Genomic DNA, 16534 nt, shown 5'->3' with positions numbered 1-16534 from the left:
CGAGCGCCTACGAGGAGAGCATCCTGTGAAGGCCGAGGCGGACGGAGGTGCGGCCCGCTAGGCCGCCGGCCCTTCCCCGGGGCGGCTCGGGCGCCGGCCGTTGCGCGCCCGCCCCTCGCTCCTCTGGCCTCGGGGGCTGAGGGTCCCAGTCCGGTGCGGTGCCTTCCCCTCAGCCCCGGTGCTCGCCCCCTGGCCTCGGGCTTCCCTCCTGCCCGGCGCACGGAGCCGGGCCGCCGAGCTCGTAAGGCCGCGTGGGGGGCGCATGGGGAGAGGAGCGCCGCGCGGAGGCGGCGAGGGCAGGGGACGGCCACCCCGGAAAGACTGCGACATCCCTGGGTCTGTGCTGTGAAGCCAAGCGGTAGGGATGGCAAGCGATGTTATTTATTTTACTCGGAATTCGATTTAGGTGGCCCGGGGGAAAGGTGGCTTATGAGTTTGGAACTGGGTTTTACAGCGAGGGAGGGGAAGCCCTTGCGTCAAGGGGAGGGTGGGGTGGTCGAGGGCAGAGGATCTGGCTGCTCCGGTGGGTTTGGCAGACGACTTCTTTCCATTCCTCAGTGGGAGACTTCAGGGACCTTTTGGTTATTTGAGCATGTCTGGAAAGTTGTAAGTCGTGTGCGCGTGGCGAGGGGATGCCTTGAGGCTTTCCAAAGGCCCATGTTCCTCCCTAACCCAGGGGGCGGAGAGCTTGCATTCTGTTGGCTGTGGATGTTTATTTCCATCTCGTGTATAGGCTGAAGAATCTGGGAGGAGGAGAAAAAGCCAGAAACCAAATTGGTGGCCCCGGGCGGATGGGTTGCAGTTGGCAGGGTCCCGAGGGAGCTTGAAGCCTTATTCTCGGAGTCGCTCACTCCCCGCACCCCACTTGAGCACCGAGGTCAGCCAGGCGCTAGTCACGCCGGTCAATTTGTCTCAGCCTCCCTTTTGAGTCCTTTGGTACCCTGACCTTGGGTAGCGGGAGGTGGCATACTCAGAGAGCCTTGGGGGCCCCAGCCTTCAACTCCCGGGGCTGCCACCTTTCCGGGAGTAGGTGGACACGTGGGGCTCTGCCCTTCTGAGCCCAGCGCTGTTTAGATTTAATAAGCAATTGTAAAGTGACTGAGGTGGGTAGCAGGATCATTTCTTACATCCCATTAGGGCCTTATGACGTCTGCAGGTCCCTTTAACTCGGCTTCTGTCATTATCCTACACTAGAAGCAAGTAGTGTTTCTGTTAGATTCCCGTTCCACAGAGCAGGCAGTCTGCACAGTGGGGTCCACCTCGGGGGTGTGGACCTGAGCCCGGGGCTCCATGACAAACCGAACACCCAACTATGCAAGGCCTACACCTGGCCGCACCACATGCTCTGGGCTGGGCCGTGGGGAGCCAGTGGGCAGGCAGCTGGGGCACGGCTCATGCGAGACTCCTCCCCCTTAATGCCCTTTGGGCCATGTGAGTGGGGCCAGAAAACTGAGATTCAGAAGCAGTTGCATTCCCTTCTAGACCTTGTTCTGTCTGTTTTAGCGTAGACATGGCCTTGGGGCCTGAGGCCTTGGCTGCTGGGGCTGGGGGCGGGGTAGGAGGCAGAGTAGTCAAGGGTGGGAAGAGGGCGTGGATGGTGGTGGCGAGGAGGAGGCTGGCTGGGTGAGGTGGCGGGTGGGGTGGGGTGGTGAGGAGGGCAGGGGCCCGGGGGAGGCATCAGCAGTGCTGGGGGATGTCCCCTCTGTCCCCGGTTTGTCTTCTCTCCCTGTGGGACAGGAGCCTCAGAAAGGGCCAAGGGCAAGGTGGGCTAGCCTCGCACGGCCAGGGTCTGGCTCCGTGCCCATCCTCCTGATACGGCCCTCGAATGCATACCCTTGGGCCCCTTCTGGGCCCTTCCTGCTACTGCCTTGTGTGAAGCTGTCGGCAGGAGGGCCTAGCTTTAATAAAGAGTGGAGAAACGCGCTTTCTGAGTGGATTCCATGTTGTTGCCGTTCCTCGGTGCCTCGGAGGCTCTGCAAGGCCTCAGGCCCATCTGGTTTCCACAAACTTTTTTGTAGGGGTTTCCCTTGACAGAAACTAGCCTTGGCCCATGAGGCGTCAGCCGCAGACGAGCTTTGACCCCCTGCTGTCTGTGTCCACCAAGTCTTTCCAGGAGTCCCCAGTGGCCCCCCCGACTGCCACACATTCCTTGGAACACACACACCTATCTCGGGACGTTACTGTGTTCAGGTTTGTTTTGGCCAGCCTCCCCATAGTCAAAGGAGAAAGCCAGGTCCCCTTCTTTGTGGTCCAGACACTCCTGAGTCACAGACCCCTCCTCAGAGGCCCCACGGCCATGTGGGTTTATCCAGGTCCACCCGCTCTGTGCCAGGGCACCTGCTCCCCACAGCCCCAAACCCCTTCCTCTGGACTGATCCGTTGACTGCTTTCTTCTCACTCCGCTTTGTCCTCGTGACGAGGCCTGACCCTCCCATCCTTTTCCCATGGATTTGAAAAATGTGAACTATGAAGTAAATTTTCTTTTCAAATGTGATTCGGAGGTATCAGAACAAAACCCAGTCTTTCAGTAGCAGGTGGATGTTAAGATCTAGTTAAAAATGGGTGACCTCAAGGATCGCAAAGTCTCTTCAGAACAGTTAAATGATTCCCCGATAGAGCTCACAGTTGTCCAGCCAAATACTTTGTTTTAGGGGGGAAAATAAAACAACCCTGATGGTCACAGAAATAACATAGCCTTCCTGGTTTTGAGAGGACTTCGGGATTTCTGGAGTCCTGATTCCGCATGTGTCAGTTTAGCATCTCCCATCATTGCCAAGGAGGAATGGAAGCCCCCAGCGGCCCGTGAGATGTGACCCATGAAAGGTGGTACTTCGAGGACCACGAGCCCCTGAGCACCCCTCGCCTTCACCTACCTTTGCCATTTTCCTGTTTCTCTATTGCTCAAACTTCCCCAAGCTCCTGCCTTTCCTCCAACCCTTTCACTCAATCTCTTCAAACATTTCCCTCTAACTCTCTCTCTCTCTAATTGGCTACCTATGGAATAAAATATTTTGAAGTTTTGGGTTATATTTATTAAATAAAGCTTTATGATCCTTGTTCATTATTTTTTTCCTGATTATAAAACACACGCTAGTTGTAAGTCCCAATAGTACAAAAATATGTTACACACTTTTCATCTCGTGAGGAGTCAGACCATATGGGGCATCATGGTTGATGCAAATGGTGTGGGAGCACATTTCTTCTACGGAAGTGGAAATGTCTTAAAACCAGGGACATACTTTACATATTCCCTTGCAACTTTGGCAAGCTATTACATTCTTTCTTACCTGACAGAGCTACCTACCTCACTCATTTTAACTGCTCCATCATAGCATTTCATTTTGTGGATGTGCCATAATTTACGCAACTACACTATCAAAGGGTATTGGGTTGTTTCCCAATTCTCACTATTACAAACAGGGCTGCAAAGTAGATTCTTGTACATAGATCTGTGCAGTTATGTAGGTTTTTAATGTATCTATATGAGAGAAAGTCCTAGAAGTGACGTTGCTGGGTCAAAGGGCATGCATATTTAAAATTTTGGATATAGCTGAATTGCCATTGAGAAAGGCTAACTCCTGTCCAACAGCACGTTCTCCCGGTGCAGTGGGAAAGTCCTGGTGGTCCACGGCCTCGCCAACACGGGGCATCAACCGTCGTCTGAATCTCTGCTTTGTTCTTCATTTTGCGGAGAGATGAATGGCTTGCATTTCTCTTATTTCTTTTTAATATGTAAATAGGTTATTTAGAAAACTCATGGCTTTGCTAAGGTATTTCTGTGGCTGTGGCTATAAAATGTTCCCACCCCATCCAAGTTCAGAGCTTCCTTACTTTCTGGTATAACAAGAAGTCCTAGGCTTATCCTGAAAATTTCCTACCCCAAACGTGTAATCAGCCAATTCCCCAAGGAGCCCTGATTCCTTTAGTGGAAAATGACATTTAGGGACTACAATTGGAGTGCGGGGGTGCTCAGTGCTACTAGGTTGATTTCTTTTTCCCCTAAGGAAAAAATAATTTTCCATCTAGAATTCTATATCCAGCCAAGCTATTCCAGTTACGACAACAAATAATGATATTTTTAGACAGGTGAGAATTGAGAAAATTTACCATCCATTAACCACTCTTAAGAGGGATGTCAGAAAATGAAAGAATCAACCAAGAAAGAGGGAGATGCGGGATGTAGGAAATAGTGGGACCCGTCCAGGATGTCCAGGATGATAGCTGTACATCAGTCCAATTTGAGCAAGAGGATGGGCGGCTTCTGGAAGTAGGTCTCTGTGGAATAGAGGGTAACTGGTAGAGCAGAAAATAGGACTGAGGGGCCGACCTGGTGGCGCAGTGGTTAAGTGCGCATGTTCCGCTTCGCCAGCCCAGGGTTTGCTGGTTCGGATCCCGGGTTTGACATAGCACCGCTTGGCACACCCTGCTGTGGTAGGCGTCCCACATATAAAGTAGAGGAAGATGGGCACGGATGTTAGCTCAGGGCAAGTCTTCCTCAGTGAAAAGAGGAGGCTTGGTGGCGGATATTAGCTCAGGGCTAATCTTCCTCAAGAAAAAAAAAAATAACTGAGAAGTTGGACATGGATGGGCAGAGCCATGGTGAAAGGCAGGTCAGAATGTAAAAAGGGACCTCAGCTAGGAACAGCCAACATGGACATCTCGGGGCCGTTAAGGCAACTCTTCAGACACGAATTGGGTCCAGGAAGAATCAGGGACTTGCTCCCACCTTCAGACACGGAGTGAATATTGATGCCACTTCCCAGGTCTGATGGCCAAAAGTAGCCACTGAGGGGACTTGAGTAGTTTTTGTTTTGTAATTTTTTTAAAAAAAATTTTGAAGTTATGTCTTCATTTATATCTTTGACTATCCTGCACATACTTATTTAGGTTCTTGCCAAATTGTTCTATAAACTTGATTTCTATCACTCTTTGATTGGTAAATTTGTTGATTGCTTTTCCTCACATTCGATTTCTTCATATTTTGGGAACTCGCTTTGCAGGCAGGCTCATTTTGAGTAGGAGGGGTTTTGTTTGTTTGTCTTTTGGCTGGTGTTTGGGTTTCATTCTCTCCCTCTGTGCAGGAAGTCCAGCAGATGTTGGTTACCTCCATGGTAACCAAGAGATGTGTTAACAGTCCTCTGTTCTGTGACGATACCAGGCGTGCTGCAGAGCTGGGGAATGAGGCAGCAGATGGCTGGGGTGGCCTTTAGTCCCTTTCACCCACCTCCTTAGGTCCCCAGCTCCTTGCAATCCTCCGTCCCCAGCAGCAGTTGGGCCACCTTTGTTCCCAGCTCTGTTTCACCCAGCAAGCCTGTCTTGGGTCCTTTTCTCACCAGGAGCCCTTAAACTGTCCTTTCCCCCCCAGAACTGAGCTCCCAGCACCCCTTGCTCACTTCCAGATCCAGAGCCCATGAGGCCTTTGCTTCTCATCACTCACATTGTTTCTGTTCATTTCTGGCCCATAGAGGTGTTCACTTTGCTTTTTGAGCCTGGCTCTGTCTTTTTAATGATCTGTTTACAAATTTTAACTTTCACTGCTGTGTGATCCAGGCAAGGGAATACGCTGAAGGCAAACTTGCTATCTCGCCCCGATCGATGTCATTTTCATTACTTCCCCATAAGTTTATTCCCTCTACCCTCTCTAGTTGTCCACTCTCTATCCATTTTCCCCTTCTCTTTCTTTAACAGAACCTCTATATTGTTAGAGGTGCCGATCTACATTTCCCAGCCTCCATTGTAGATAGAAGCGTCCGATTAGCAGTAAGGACAACATCATTATGTGGGGCTTCCAGGAAGGCTCTTTAAAAGGGGCTGATTCAGCTGCCACGTACACCTTTTTGCCATTTGACACTTCTTTTTCTTATGCCTACAATGCAGATGTGATGGCTGGAGCTCAGCTGCCATCTTGGGGCAATGAAGTCACTTCAGGATGAAAGCCACATGCTGAGATGGCCTGGCAGAAAAAAATAGCAAGAGCCTGGGGACCCCATGAGCAAGATCCAAGGTGGGCTGGGCGGTAGGGACATAGCTAAGGACCTGCCCCAGGAACATCCCAGTTGGCCACTTCTGCTGCTGGATTCCAGCTGCTGCTGCCGGAAGTAATTTCTCAACTGGCCCTCTATTCTTGCATCATTCCCTCAAGACTCAAAGTCCCAGATGGAAGCATCTGATTGGCAGAGCCTGGGTCCGGAGCATGTTTCCCAGCTGCTAGGGACTGGAGAATACCCGGCTCCTTTGGCATCTATAGTGGGACCTGGGTGCTGCCTCCCACAACAAAGGATACCTCCCTAGAGAGTCAAAAACTATGGGTAACATTCGCTGTGCCCCTGTAGTAGCTGATATATCCGGGAACTCTTTGGCTGGGACTCCCTCTCCCTGACCGGTGAGCTGTAGCTCTTGCTCTTTCACTCCCAGGGTGGATTAGGAAGAGACACAGGGTGGGCTCGGGTCTTGGCAGGCATCCCTGTCTTTCTAGGCTCTCATTCTCCATCGTCCAGGCTCTCTCGTGCAAATCCCGAGGAGGCCCCTTTCTCTGGTCCTGGCTCTCGGCACCCTGGGCTTTATCTCCACCTCATCTTGGCAGTACCCCGTCCCAAACCTGGACCTTTACAACATCCAGTGCACACAGCGTTGGCTGTAGCCTTCCTTCAAGGACTTCCTTTCCAGACGATCAGCCCATTCTTAGAGGGTCTGGGCCAGGTGTCACCCACCTACTTCTGCAGCCTCGGTGCAGGTCAGTTGAGAATCATTCCTGGAACCGGTCATGCCTTCCTGAATCACCATGCCAAGATGCTGATCCTCTTGCCCTGTCCCCTTTAGGGTTTCTTTCCAGGCAGAGATGGCAACATGCAGGACAGTTGACAAAAATGTGGACTTGGTTTATTTCCACCTGTCATGCTCATTCACGGAGCTGGTGGCTGGACATTGCACAGCCTGCAAAAGACACAGTGTGTCCCTGACTGTGCTTGCCAGCACAGTGCCGGAAGCAGCAAGGGAGAAGATGTACTCTCCGTTCCTCTGTCTGCCAAACTCACACAAGTGCATCGACCTGGCAGAGCCTAACTCGAGTCTAGAACCCCAGCAGCAGAGGAGCCTGCAAAATGCAGCATTTAGCTTTCCAGCCTCAGCACTACAGGAAGGCATGCTAGATGGAAGTGAGCATGGGTATGTGTGCCCACTCACCATATCCTTATCCCCTGCCATCAATAGGGACTCCACAGGAAGCTGATTGTTGACACTGTTTTGAAGAGGACAGTTCAGTGGCATTTAGTACTTTCACAATGTTGTGCAACCATCACCTCTATCTAATTCCAAAACATTGTCACCATCCCAAAAGGAAACCCTGTACCTGTTAAGCAGTCGCTCCCGATTCCCCCTGCTCCCAACCCCTGGGAACCACTAATCTACTTTCTCTCTTGGACTTGCCTAGTCTGGACATTTCATATAAATGGAATCACACAATATGTGCCCTTTACGTCTGGCACACTTAGTTATGTCACTTTGCATAATGTTCTCAAAGTGCATCCCTGTTGCAGCATGGATCAGTACTTCCTTTTCGAGACTGAATAATATTCCATCGTGTGTATATATCACCATTTATTGATCCATTCATCCTTTGATGTGGACTGTTTCTGCCCATTGATTACTGTGAGTAGTACTACCATGGACATTCATGTACAATTATTTGTTTGAGCCCCTGTTTCCAGTCTTTTTGGGTGTATGTCTAGGAGTGGAATGGCTTGGTTATATGGTAATTCTGTTTAACTGGTTACGAACCACCAAACTGTGTTCCAACACAGCTGCGCCATTTTATATTCCCACCAGCAGTGTATGCGGGTTCCAATTACTCACCATTGGAGAAGTCCTTGCCAACGCTCATTATTTTCCTTTTTTTAAAAAAAAAAATTATAGCCATCCTGGTGGGTGTGTGCAGACTCTTAATAAGCACTGATAACCAGGGCCTAGGCATAAGAAGTTTATGTCCACAAACCAGAATGGATGAGGAAAATGTGACACGGTCATCACTTAGCCAGGATTCTTCCAACACATTTCTCTGTGAGACTAAATCGTATGCCAGTGATCTGAAGGAGAAAATTATTACCTAAGACCTACCTCTGCCTCATTTCCAGTGTGACAAGGAAGAAAATGGTACACATTTTGGATGGAATGCCCAGTAAACTAAGAAGTTTGCAACTAAAAGGGCAATAAAGATTGGATTTTTCCCTCCCTCGTTCTGAATGGGCAGGACCTTGCCCTTAGCAAGGGCTGGAGCCCACCGTTTAGACCAGAGGTTTAAGCATTTTCCAGGCCAGGAGGGCTCCCCTGGGGCTTGTCAACTTGTGTGATTTGAATTAGTTCTCTAACGTAGGAAGCCATTTGCTTTGGGCACGCCGACCGACTTCTCAGAGTGCCACACAGAACCTCGTCCTCCCAACGCGGCTTCTTATGTTCAAATCTCATTTAACTATGACCGAGAGCAAATCCTCACAGGCTCAAGCAGTCCCATGAGAATCGATAACAAAATCTGCTGGGGCAAAGAGAAAACTGTGAGGCTAGGATGTCCCTTACTTTGAGATTGTGAGGACTAAGAATGAGAAAAGCCTGTGGTTTCCATGGCTGACTTTGGCTTTATAAGCAGAGTCTCCCAAGGACAAAGACTAAGTGTATCAGTTAGCTAGAGCTGCGTAACAAAGTCCTACATGCTGGGCAGCTTAAAACAACAGGAATCTTTTGTCACAGGGTTCAGAGGCTACAAGTCCCAAATCAAGGCATTGGGAGAATTCTTCCTGGCCTCTTCCAGCTCCTGGTGTGTGCTGTCAGTTCTCGGCATTCCTAGGCTTACAGGTGCATCACTCCAACCTCTGCTTTGTGGGTGCATGGCCGTCTTCTCCCTGTGTGTCTCTGTCTTCACATGGCATTGTTCTCCTTGTATGTTTCTCTCCTCTTCTTATAAGGACAACGCTTACACTGGATTAAAGGCACACCCTACTCCAGTATGACCTCACCTTAACTAATTAGATCTGCAATGGCCTTATTTCCAAATAAGGTCACATTCTGAGATACTAGGGGTTGGGATATTGATATATCTTTTTCGGGGGACATAATGCAAGCCATAACACAAGGGAAAGTGGCAAATGGGGCCAAAGGACAGATAGAAACAAACACAGTCCTGATGTGGCTGTTTGGGCCCCTAGATCTGGCTGTGTCTGAAGCTGGTGAGATGCGTCCTGGACTTTTTAGTTTCTTAAAGACAATAGTTTCTCTTTTTTAACTCAAGCTAATTTGAGTTGGATTTCCATACCTGCGGCAGAAACAGTCCTAAATGGCAAAGCCTCCTTCACGTCTCACCTTGAACGTCCGTTTCTCAGGCAGGTCTCCTCTGCTCCCCTCGTGTACCTTACATTTCCCTGTCCTACACTCTCAGAGCACGGCATGGGTTCTGACTTTCACAGTCCTTATCACAGATCACATTATTATTTGTCTTACTGGTTTAAGGACCGTCTCCTCCATAGACAGTACGATCCGACAAGGCAGGGACAGTCCGTTTTGTTCTCTGCCCTCTGACCAGCACAGCGCCTGGTGAAGTCTGAATAATAAACGTGCCTGAATGGATGAATCACTGAATCGTGAAAGGTGACGTCTAGACCTAGGGACACTAGGTTTGGGGTGGCTCCAGCTAGTCACAGTTCTCTACTGAGTTGGGGAGCCTCTCAGCCCATCTTAATCTGAGCCTATAACCCCCCCAGTTCACCAAAAGAAGCAAAGATAGACTACCGTTTTAGAAACTGCTATGATAAAAGGCAAGATAAAAGAGTGACATGGACATTAGAACACCACTAATACAAATGTCCTTATCTTTTTGAAAAATTCATAATGCACATCATAAAAATCCAAACATAATTAGTAGTTTTTAGTTTAGAGTGAAAAAAAAAGGTTGATTCTTTCTCTCGTACCTATTTCAGAGTCCCACCTGCTCACCATTCCCTTCCTGAAAGGCACCTGCTCTTATTAATCTCTTGTGTGCCCCACAGAAACTAGATGCCTATGCAAACACACACACACACACACACACACACATATATATGTATTTGGGATATATATATATCCCTACCTTCTTTTTAAATGAATGGGGGAATGCTAAACACAATGCTTTTATCCTCTTAACCATATATCCTGAAGTTAGTTCCATATTAGCACAATCAGATCTACCGCCTCCTTTTAATGCTACATAGTTGCACTGTAAGAATGTTGCATTTATTCACTCGGCTCCCCTTTAACAGACATTTTGGATGCTTCTCGTCTTCTGTTACCACAACCAACACTGGAAGGCATATGCGCCCTTTGCACACACTGTTAATACGACTGGTAGGATAAATTCCTACAAGGAGGATTGCTGTGTCAAAGGGTGCAATTCATTCTGAGTTTTGCCAAAGTAACTACAATGAAGTACGCCCTCACCAACAACATACAGACTCCTGTTTCCCCCTGCCCCCCAGCCCCTGCCAACACTACGACCTCTTGACCTTTGGTAACCTGATGGGTAAAACAGAATGGAATTGTTTTAACTAAAAATTTAACAATAACCCGCATAGAGAAAACATTATAATGAACAACCATGAGCCTTTTATTCAGATCCAGACTTAACGTTTTTCTATATTGCCTCAGAATTTTAATTTTGCTAGAAATAAATGTTACAAGTGCAATGGAGCTCATCTATGAATCCCTCTCTAATTGCATTCTCTTCCTTTCCTCCATGGAAGTGATTCTTACCATTAATTTTCTGTTCATCACGCCCACGAACGTTTTCAGGGTTATACTACATAGCTATGTCTCTAAAACAGTATTTTTGCTTGCTTTAAAACTATATATATTAGACATTAAGTTCTATGTACATATAACTGTATTTAAATTGCATATATCACTATACATAATATATGTGTATATATTACTATATACACATATATTACTATGTATAATATATACTAATTATATATTACAGTTATATATAACTATTTAAACTGTGTCTATTATTCATCAAATTCATATATTTCAATGGACACAGAAAAAACATTAGATAAAGTTCAACAAATTAGAACTAGAAGGAGAGATTCTTAACCTTGTAAGGGTCATATAACAAAAATCTATACAAACATCATACGGAATGGAAAAACATTAGATGGATTTCCTTTAAAGCTGGAAACAAATGTGTCCACCATCCTGCTACTGTTTAATACGGTGCTAGAGTTTCCATGTCAGGAAAGAGGTTGTGTAGGAATTACAACGGAAGAAATAAAAATGTCATCATTCCCAGTTAACGTGATCCAGATAAACACAAGAATCCATTGCTAAAATATTAGAACTTATAGAAGTGTTCATACCAGCTCAACCCACAAATATCAACAGTGTTTCTCTAACCAGCAATCCTAATAAATGGATATTTCATGCTCTTGGAAGGGATGACAATGTTATAAGGATGGCAAATCTCCCCAAATTAATCCATGCATTTGATGCAATTTCAATACAAATTTCAGTTGAGCTTTTTGAGCCTTGATAAATTTCCCTGGAAGAAGATGCGTAAAGAGGGAGTAAGTTACCCTACCAATGGGAGGACGCTCAGGTTGTTCAGTAGGGAGGATGGGTGGTAAGACTGGATCCCTACTTAACATCATAGAAAGAAGTGGATGCCAGGGATTTTAAAGACCTAAAAATAAAGGCAAAACCATAACAAGAGCAGAGGAAAATGCAGGTGATATCTCTGTGACCTCGGGGTAGGAAAGGACTCAAGAAAACTCCAATACTGGCCATGAGGCAAATAACTGATGAACTTGATTCCTTCAAAATTGGTAACTTTTGCACTGTGAAGGACTCCAGAGATAATAAGTAGATATCATAGGGGAAAAATATTTGCAATGTCTAAAGTCAACAAGGGATTATCATCTAAAATACTCAAGGAACTCCTATAAATAAAAGAGATAGCAGTCTAATGGGAAAATGGGGATTTTTAATTTGTCCTGTTAGAACCTATTTTATTTTCTGAATTGGTAGATGAACACATTTCACAAATATGGAAAATTCTTAGTCAATAACTTTACAAATATTTCCTTTCCATCATTCTATTTTCTTCTTCTGAGTTCCTATTTGTCTACTGGACCAAACCTGTATTTTGAGCCACACCTCCCTCAAGGTACCAAAATTAGCCCAAAATAGATCATAGACCCAAAAGTAAGAACTGAAACCATGAAGCTTCTGAGAAAACACTGAAAATTTTCTGAATGTTTGGTTAGGCAAAGACTCCTTAGACACAACAAGATCCATAAAAGAAAAGAAATGGTAAATTGGAATTCATTAAAACCAAGAACTTCTGCTCTTTGAAAGAAATTGTTAGGAGAATGAAAGGACTAGGAGAAAATACTTACAAATCACATATCTGACAAAGAAGTTATACCCAGAATATATAAAAAATTCTAAAGTTCAATAACAAGAAAACAAAGAACTTCAATTTTAAAATTGGACAAAAGATTTGGACACTTCACTAAAGTAGATCTATGGGCAGCAATTAGGCAAATGAAGAGGGGCTCAGCATCATTAGTCATTAGGGAAATATAAACGAAAATCACTACGAACCTATCAGAATGGCTATAACTAGATAAACTGAGCACACCAAGTGTTGACCATACCAAGCATGTGGAGCTACTGAAACTGTCATACTTTGCTATGGAAGTGTAAAATGATCAGCCAGTTTGGTAGTTTGGCTCAACATACTTAAAATGTTAAATATATATATCTACCATATGACTCAGCTTTTCAACTCTTACATATTTACCCAAGAGAAATGAACTGGAACCTGCCCAAATGTCCATCAATACATGAACGGGTAAACAAATAATGGTTTGTGCATATAACAGAATACTACTTAGCAATGAAAATGAATATAGTATTGATACAACAACGCTAATGAACCTCAAAACAATTACGTTGTTTCAAAGAAGCCATTAAAAAAGGTGTGTGATTCCATTTATGTAAAATTCTAGAAAATGCAAACTCATCTATGGTGACAGCAGATGAGTGATTGCCTAGGAATTGGTTGGGGGCATCGAGGAGTGGAAGGTAGGGATTATGAAGGAGCACGAAGAAACTTGTTGGAGTATCATCTGTTCATTATCTTGATTGTGGTGATGTTTTCACAGGTATACACACACACACACACACACACGCCAAAACTTACGTAATTGCACACTTTAAATATGTTCAACTCATATGTCACTATACCCCATTAAAACTGTTTCTCTGTTGCCTCAACACAATGCCTACCTCCCACCTTCCTCGTGAGAATCAGATGAGTAGAAACCCTTAGAACAGCTCCTGGCCTGTTAGTGGTAAGTTCTCGAAAAGCACTGGCTCTTGGTGCTGTTGTTACAAACACGATAACTCAGAAGAGAGTCTTAAGAAAGGAATTTTTTTCTTACTAAGTAGGCAATGTTACTTTCTACGTGGAGAGTTAAACAGTATAGAAATCAACTGCCTTGCAATTAAAATCAAAATTTCTTTCTTAGTTTTCCTGAAATTCATTTTTTACTTTCTAAGAAAAATCTATTTTTATCTTAAAAAATGCAAACGGTAAAAAAAATCCTATTGATGGTTAAACCAATTCTAATTTCAGGTGTTAAATAACGATGCTTGCATGATAATTTTCCTAAGTTACCTGTAATTCCCATCTTGCCATGGTTTAAATCCTTTGGAGAACCCTGGGAGTATTTCTCCAGAAATACAGTTTTGTGGGAGAGATCAAGAACCCAGAGCCTTTCTTGGTGCAGAAGATATTACTGTTCAACATTAATAACTGAGGATTTACATTTCCTAAGACAAACTTGCGTCTAGCCTTGCCCCGATTCCTGCAATCCCAAAGCTTCCGCAGCCTAAAATGACTTCGCAAAAGGACCTTGGGGGGATAAACGGCATTCTCTGATTGGTTGAAGGGCTCACCCAATACGACTGCTGCACCCTCGGGATTGGCTGAGGCGGCTCTCCACGCCCTATGACACTCCCTTGGGATTGGCTGAATCAATGATGTTCTTCCGGCCTTCTCCTGGGCCGCCATCTTGTCTCCTTCGTCCTGGCCCTCGCTAGTCGGCCTGAGTGGAGCCTCGAGCGTGGCGGGCGTCAGGAACCTGAGGGGAATTCTCTGTGCAGCTCCCCTCCTGTCCCTGCTTTTGTGCCTGGGGCCTGGGCGGTGTCCTCTCGTTTGCTCTACTAAGGAAGCGCAGACATGGGGCACCCCTCAGGCCTCCCCTACGCGGCACCTCTGCCTCTGACCCTTGACCTTGCCCAGCGTGGGACTCGGACCTGGGGTGACGGAGGCTCCTGACCTTTGCAGGGTCTGAATCCAGCCTGGACGCCTAAATTTACCCGTGTAAATCCAGGGGCACGCCTTTCCTTGCAAAACGAGGCTGAATGTTTGCCCTTTGACTAACCAAGTGTCCTGGGGCACGGGTCCCTCTCTTCTGGCTCTGAGTTTCTGCCCTTTCTAGTCTCTCCAAAGACCCCTGAGAAGAAGGGTCAGTGTCCCTCCCAGATGCAGAGCCTTTGGGCTGAGATCCGGCTTAGTCAGTAAACGTGGAGGAAGAGCATCCTCAGGGTGCCGCGGTCGCCGAGGAGGAGGGGAGGCGCGGGCTCTGAGAGCGGTCCACGTGGGTTTCCTCCCGGAACGAGTGCGCTTTTCTCTCCTCCTTCAAGGGGAAGGAAGGAAAGTGATGCAAATGCAACTGTCCTGAACCGTTTCCGTTTCCGGTGTCCTGTTTTAGGTGTAGGCGGAGGGAGGGAGGCATCACGAGACATGGGATCCTGTTTCCCTGCCTGACCCTCCATCCTTCCTCACGGTCAGAAAGAGAACGTGGCCTCTTGGGGGGCGCTCCCCTGTTTTGCTGGCAGCCGCTTTCGTCAGTGGAGCTCATCTGGCCACATGCTTAAGAGCTGACTCTGAGGGAAATGGTCACAGCTCAAATCCTAACTCCGACGTTTACTGGTGTCGTGATCTCTCCCGGGGACTTAGCCGCCAAAAGCCTGTGTTTTTCCACAAATGGGGCTGCATATGTACATGATGGAGTTGCCGTGAGTTACACGTGGGGAGCGCTTGGTACAGTGTGGTGACACATGACTGACCCCACATTCTGTGTAGCGCCACACAGCAGGCCCCTTTTGGGGGCAGGACTGCTATACGGTGCTGCCTTGAGCCTTAAAATTCCACAGATAAGGAGTGAATATCTTTTCCCTGCGAAAAAAGTAAATGTTGGCAGAGAAATCGAAAGTCTTATTTGGACAGTAGAGGCCCTCCATTCAGAGGACATGACTGTTGTGAAATTGTGCGGCCATCCTGACCTTTCCTACAAATTTATATACAAATGTCTTAGCTATAGAGGAAGCATAGGAGAGTGCTGTCACACTCCTACGGGTCTTTGAATCCCGCAGATTCAAAGAAATGCTAATAACATATTAATACTCTCATGGTAAGCCCCAAATTTGAAATAACACAATTCTTAGGAATTGTCAGGAATTGTACCATGTTGAAGTTCACGTGCTTTGCCGTTGGTGCAGGGCGGTGTCCCTCGAATTGACGTTCGGATGTTAATTCCATTCTTCTGTAGACTCTTAGGAATGAAGCCTGTCCAGAATGTCCGCGCTGTTTTGTATCCTTATGTCTGTGGGTTTTTCTTAGTTCATTTTTAAAAACACGTCTCTTTATATTCTTTCGGGTACATGTGCAATTTTTTTAAAAAAGGGACCCTCTTTTATATATTGGAGTATAAACGGCAATTTTTGCTTCCAAAATAGATCGTGAACATTCTCCCATGTGAGTTAGTATACCAAACGTTATCATTTTGAATGGCTACCACCGTCCACAATTTATTTTATATATTCACTTGGTTAGACATTTAAATTGTTTAAATTTATATCGCTCCCCCCCCCCTTTTTTTTTCTGTTACAACTAAAATGTGAACAAGACTCGTGTACATGCATCTTTGGATGATTATTTCATTAATACCCATTACTGGAAGTGGAAGTACTAGACTAAAGGACATTTTTAATGTCGATACAGAGTCGTTTCCAGAAAGTTTGGATGAATTACCCTTACACTAGACATGAGGGAAATGAATATTTTTCTAAATCTGTGCCTACCCTGGATATTACTACTATTTTATTCTTTTCAAATTTTACTTCGTAAAAATATCTTAAACATCGCATGTCTTGTATTTGTCATGAGCGACTTTCTCATAAATTTATTGTTCATTTACATCTTGTCCTTTGTTAATTCCCTTTTCATATCTTAAAGGAGTGATGATCATAATGCTGATCTTTCAATGATTTATAAGAACTGTTAATAAATTAAGATTATGGAGCCTTTGTTTCTCACGTACACTATAAAGATCTTTTACTAGTTTGTCTTTAAACTTTGTTCAAATTTTTGATCTGAAACTGAAATCTGTAACTTTCTAAAATAAAACCAGTTTTTAGCTTAACGGTTTCTCAATTTGTTGTC

The 16534-nt window shown here is 45.8% G+C and overlaps 1 protein-coding gene across 1 annotated transcript in view; it reads left to right on the top strand.

Annotated features, from left to right (window-relative positions):
• ZNF316 (zinc finger protein 316) overlaps positions 1 to 1772 on the top strand; it is a 19926-nt gene extending 18154 nt beyond the window's left edge. The window contains exons 8-9 of the mRNA XM_046666526.1: positions 174 to 241; positions 1738 to 1772. Coding sequence (XP_046522482.1) covers positions 174 to 241; positions 1738 to 1772 — 103 coding nt within the window. The remainder of the gene's footprint in view (positions 1 to 173; positions 242 to 1737) is intronic.
• The last annotated feature ends 14762 nt before the right edge of the window (positions 1773 to 16534 follow it).

Source organism: Equus quagga, chromosome 7 (genome assembly GCF_021613505.1).
Source record: "Equus quagga isolate Etosha38 chromosome 7, UCLA_HA_Equagga_1.0, whole genome shotgun sequence".
NCBI lineage: Eukaryota > Metazoa > Chordata > Mammalia > Perissodactyla > Equidae > Equus > Equus quagga.
The sequence above is the reverse complement of the archived record's forward strand: the minus strand, read 5'-3'. Positions and strand labels throughout refer to the sequence as shown.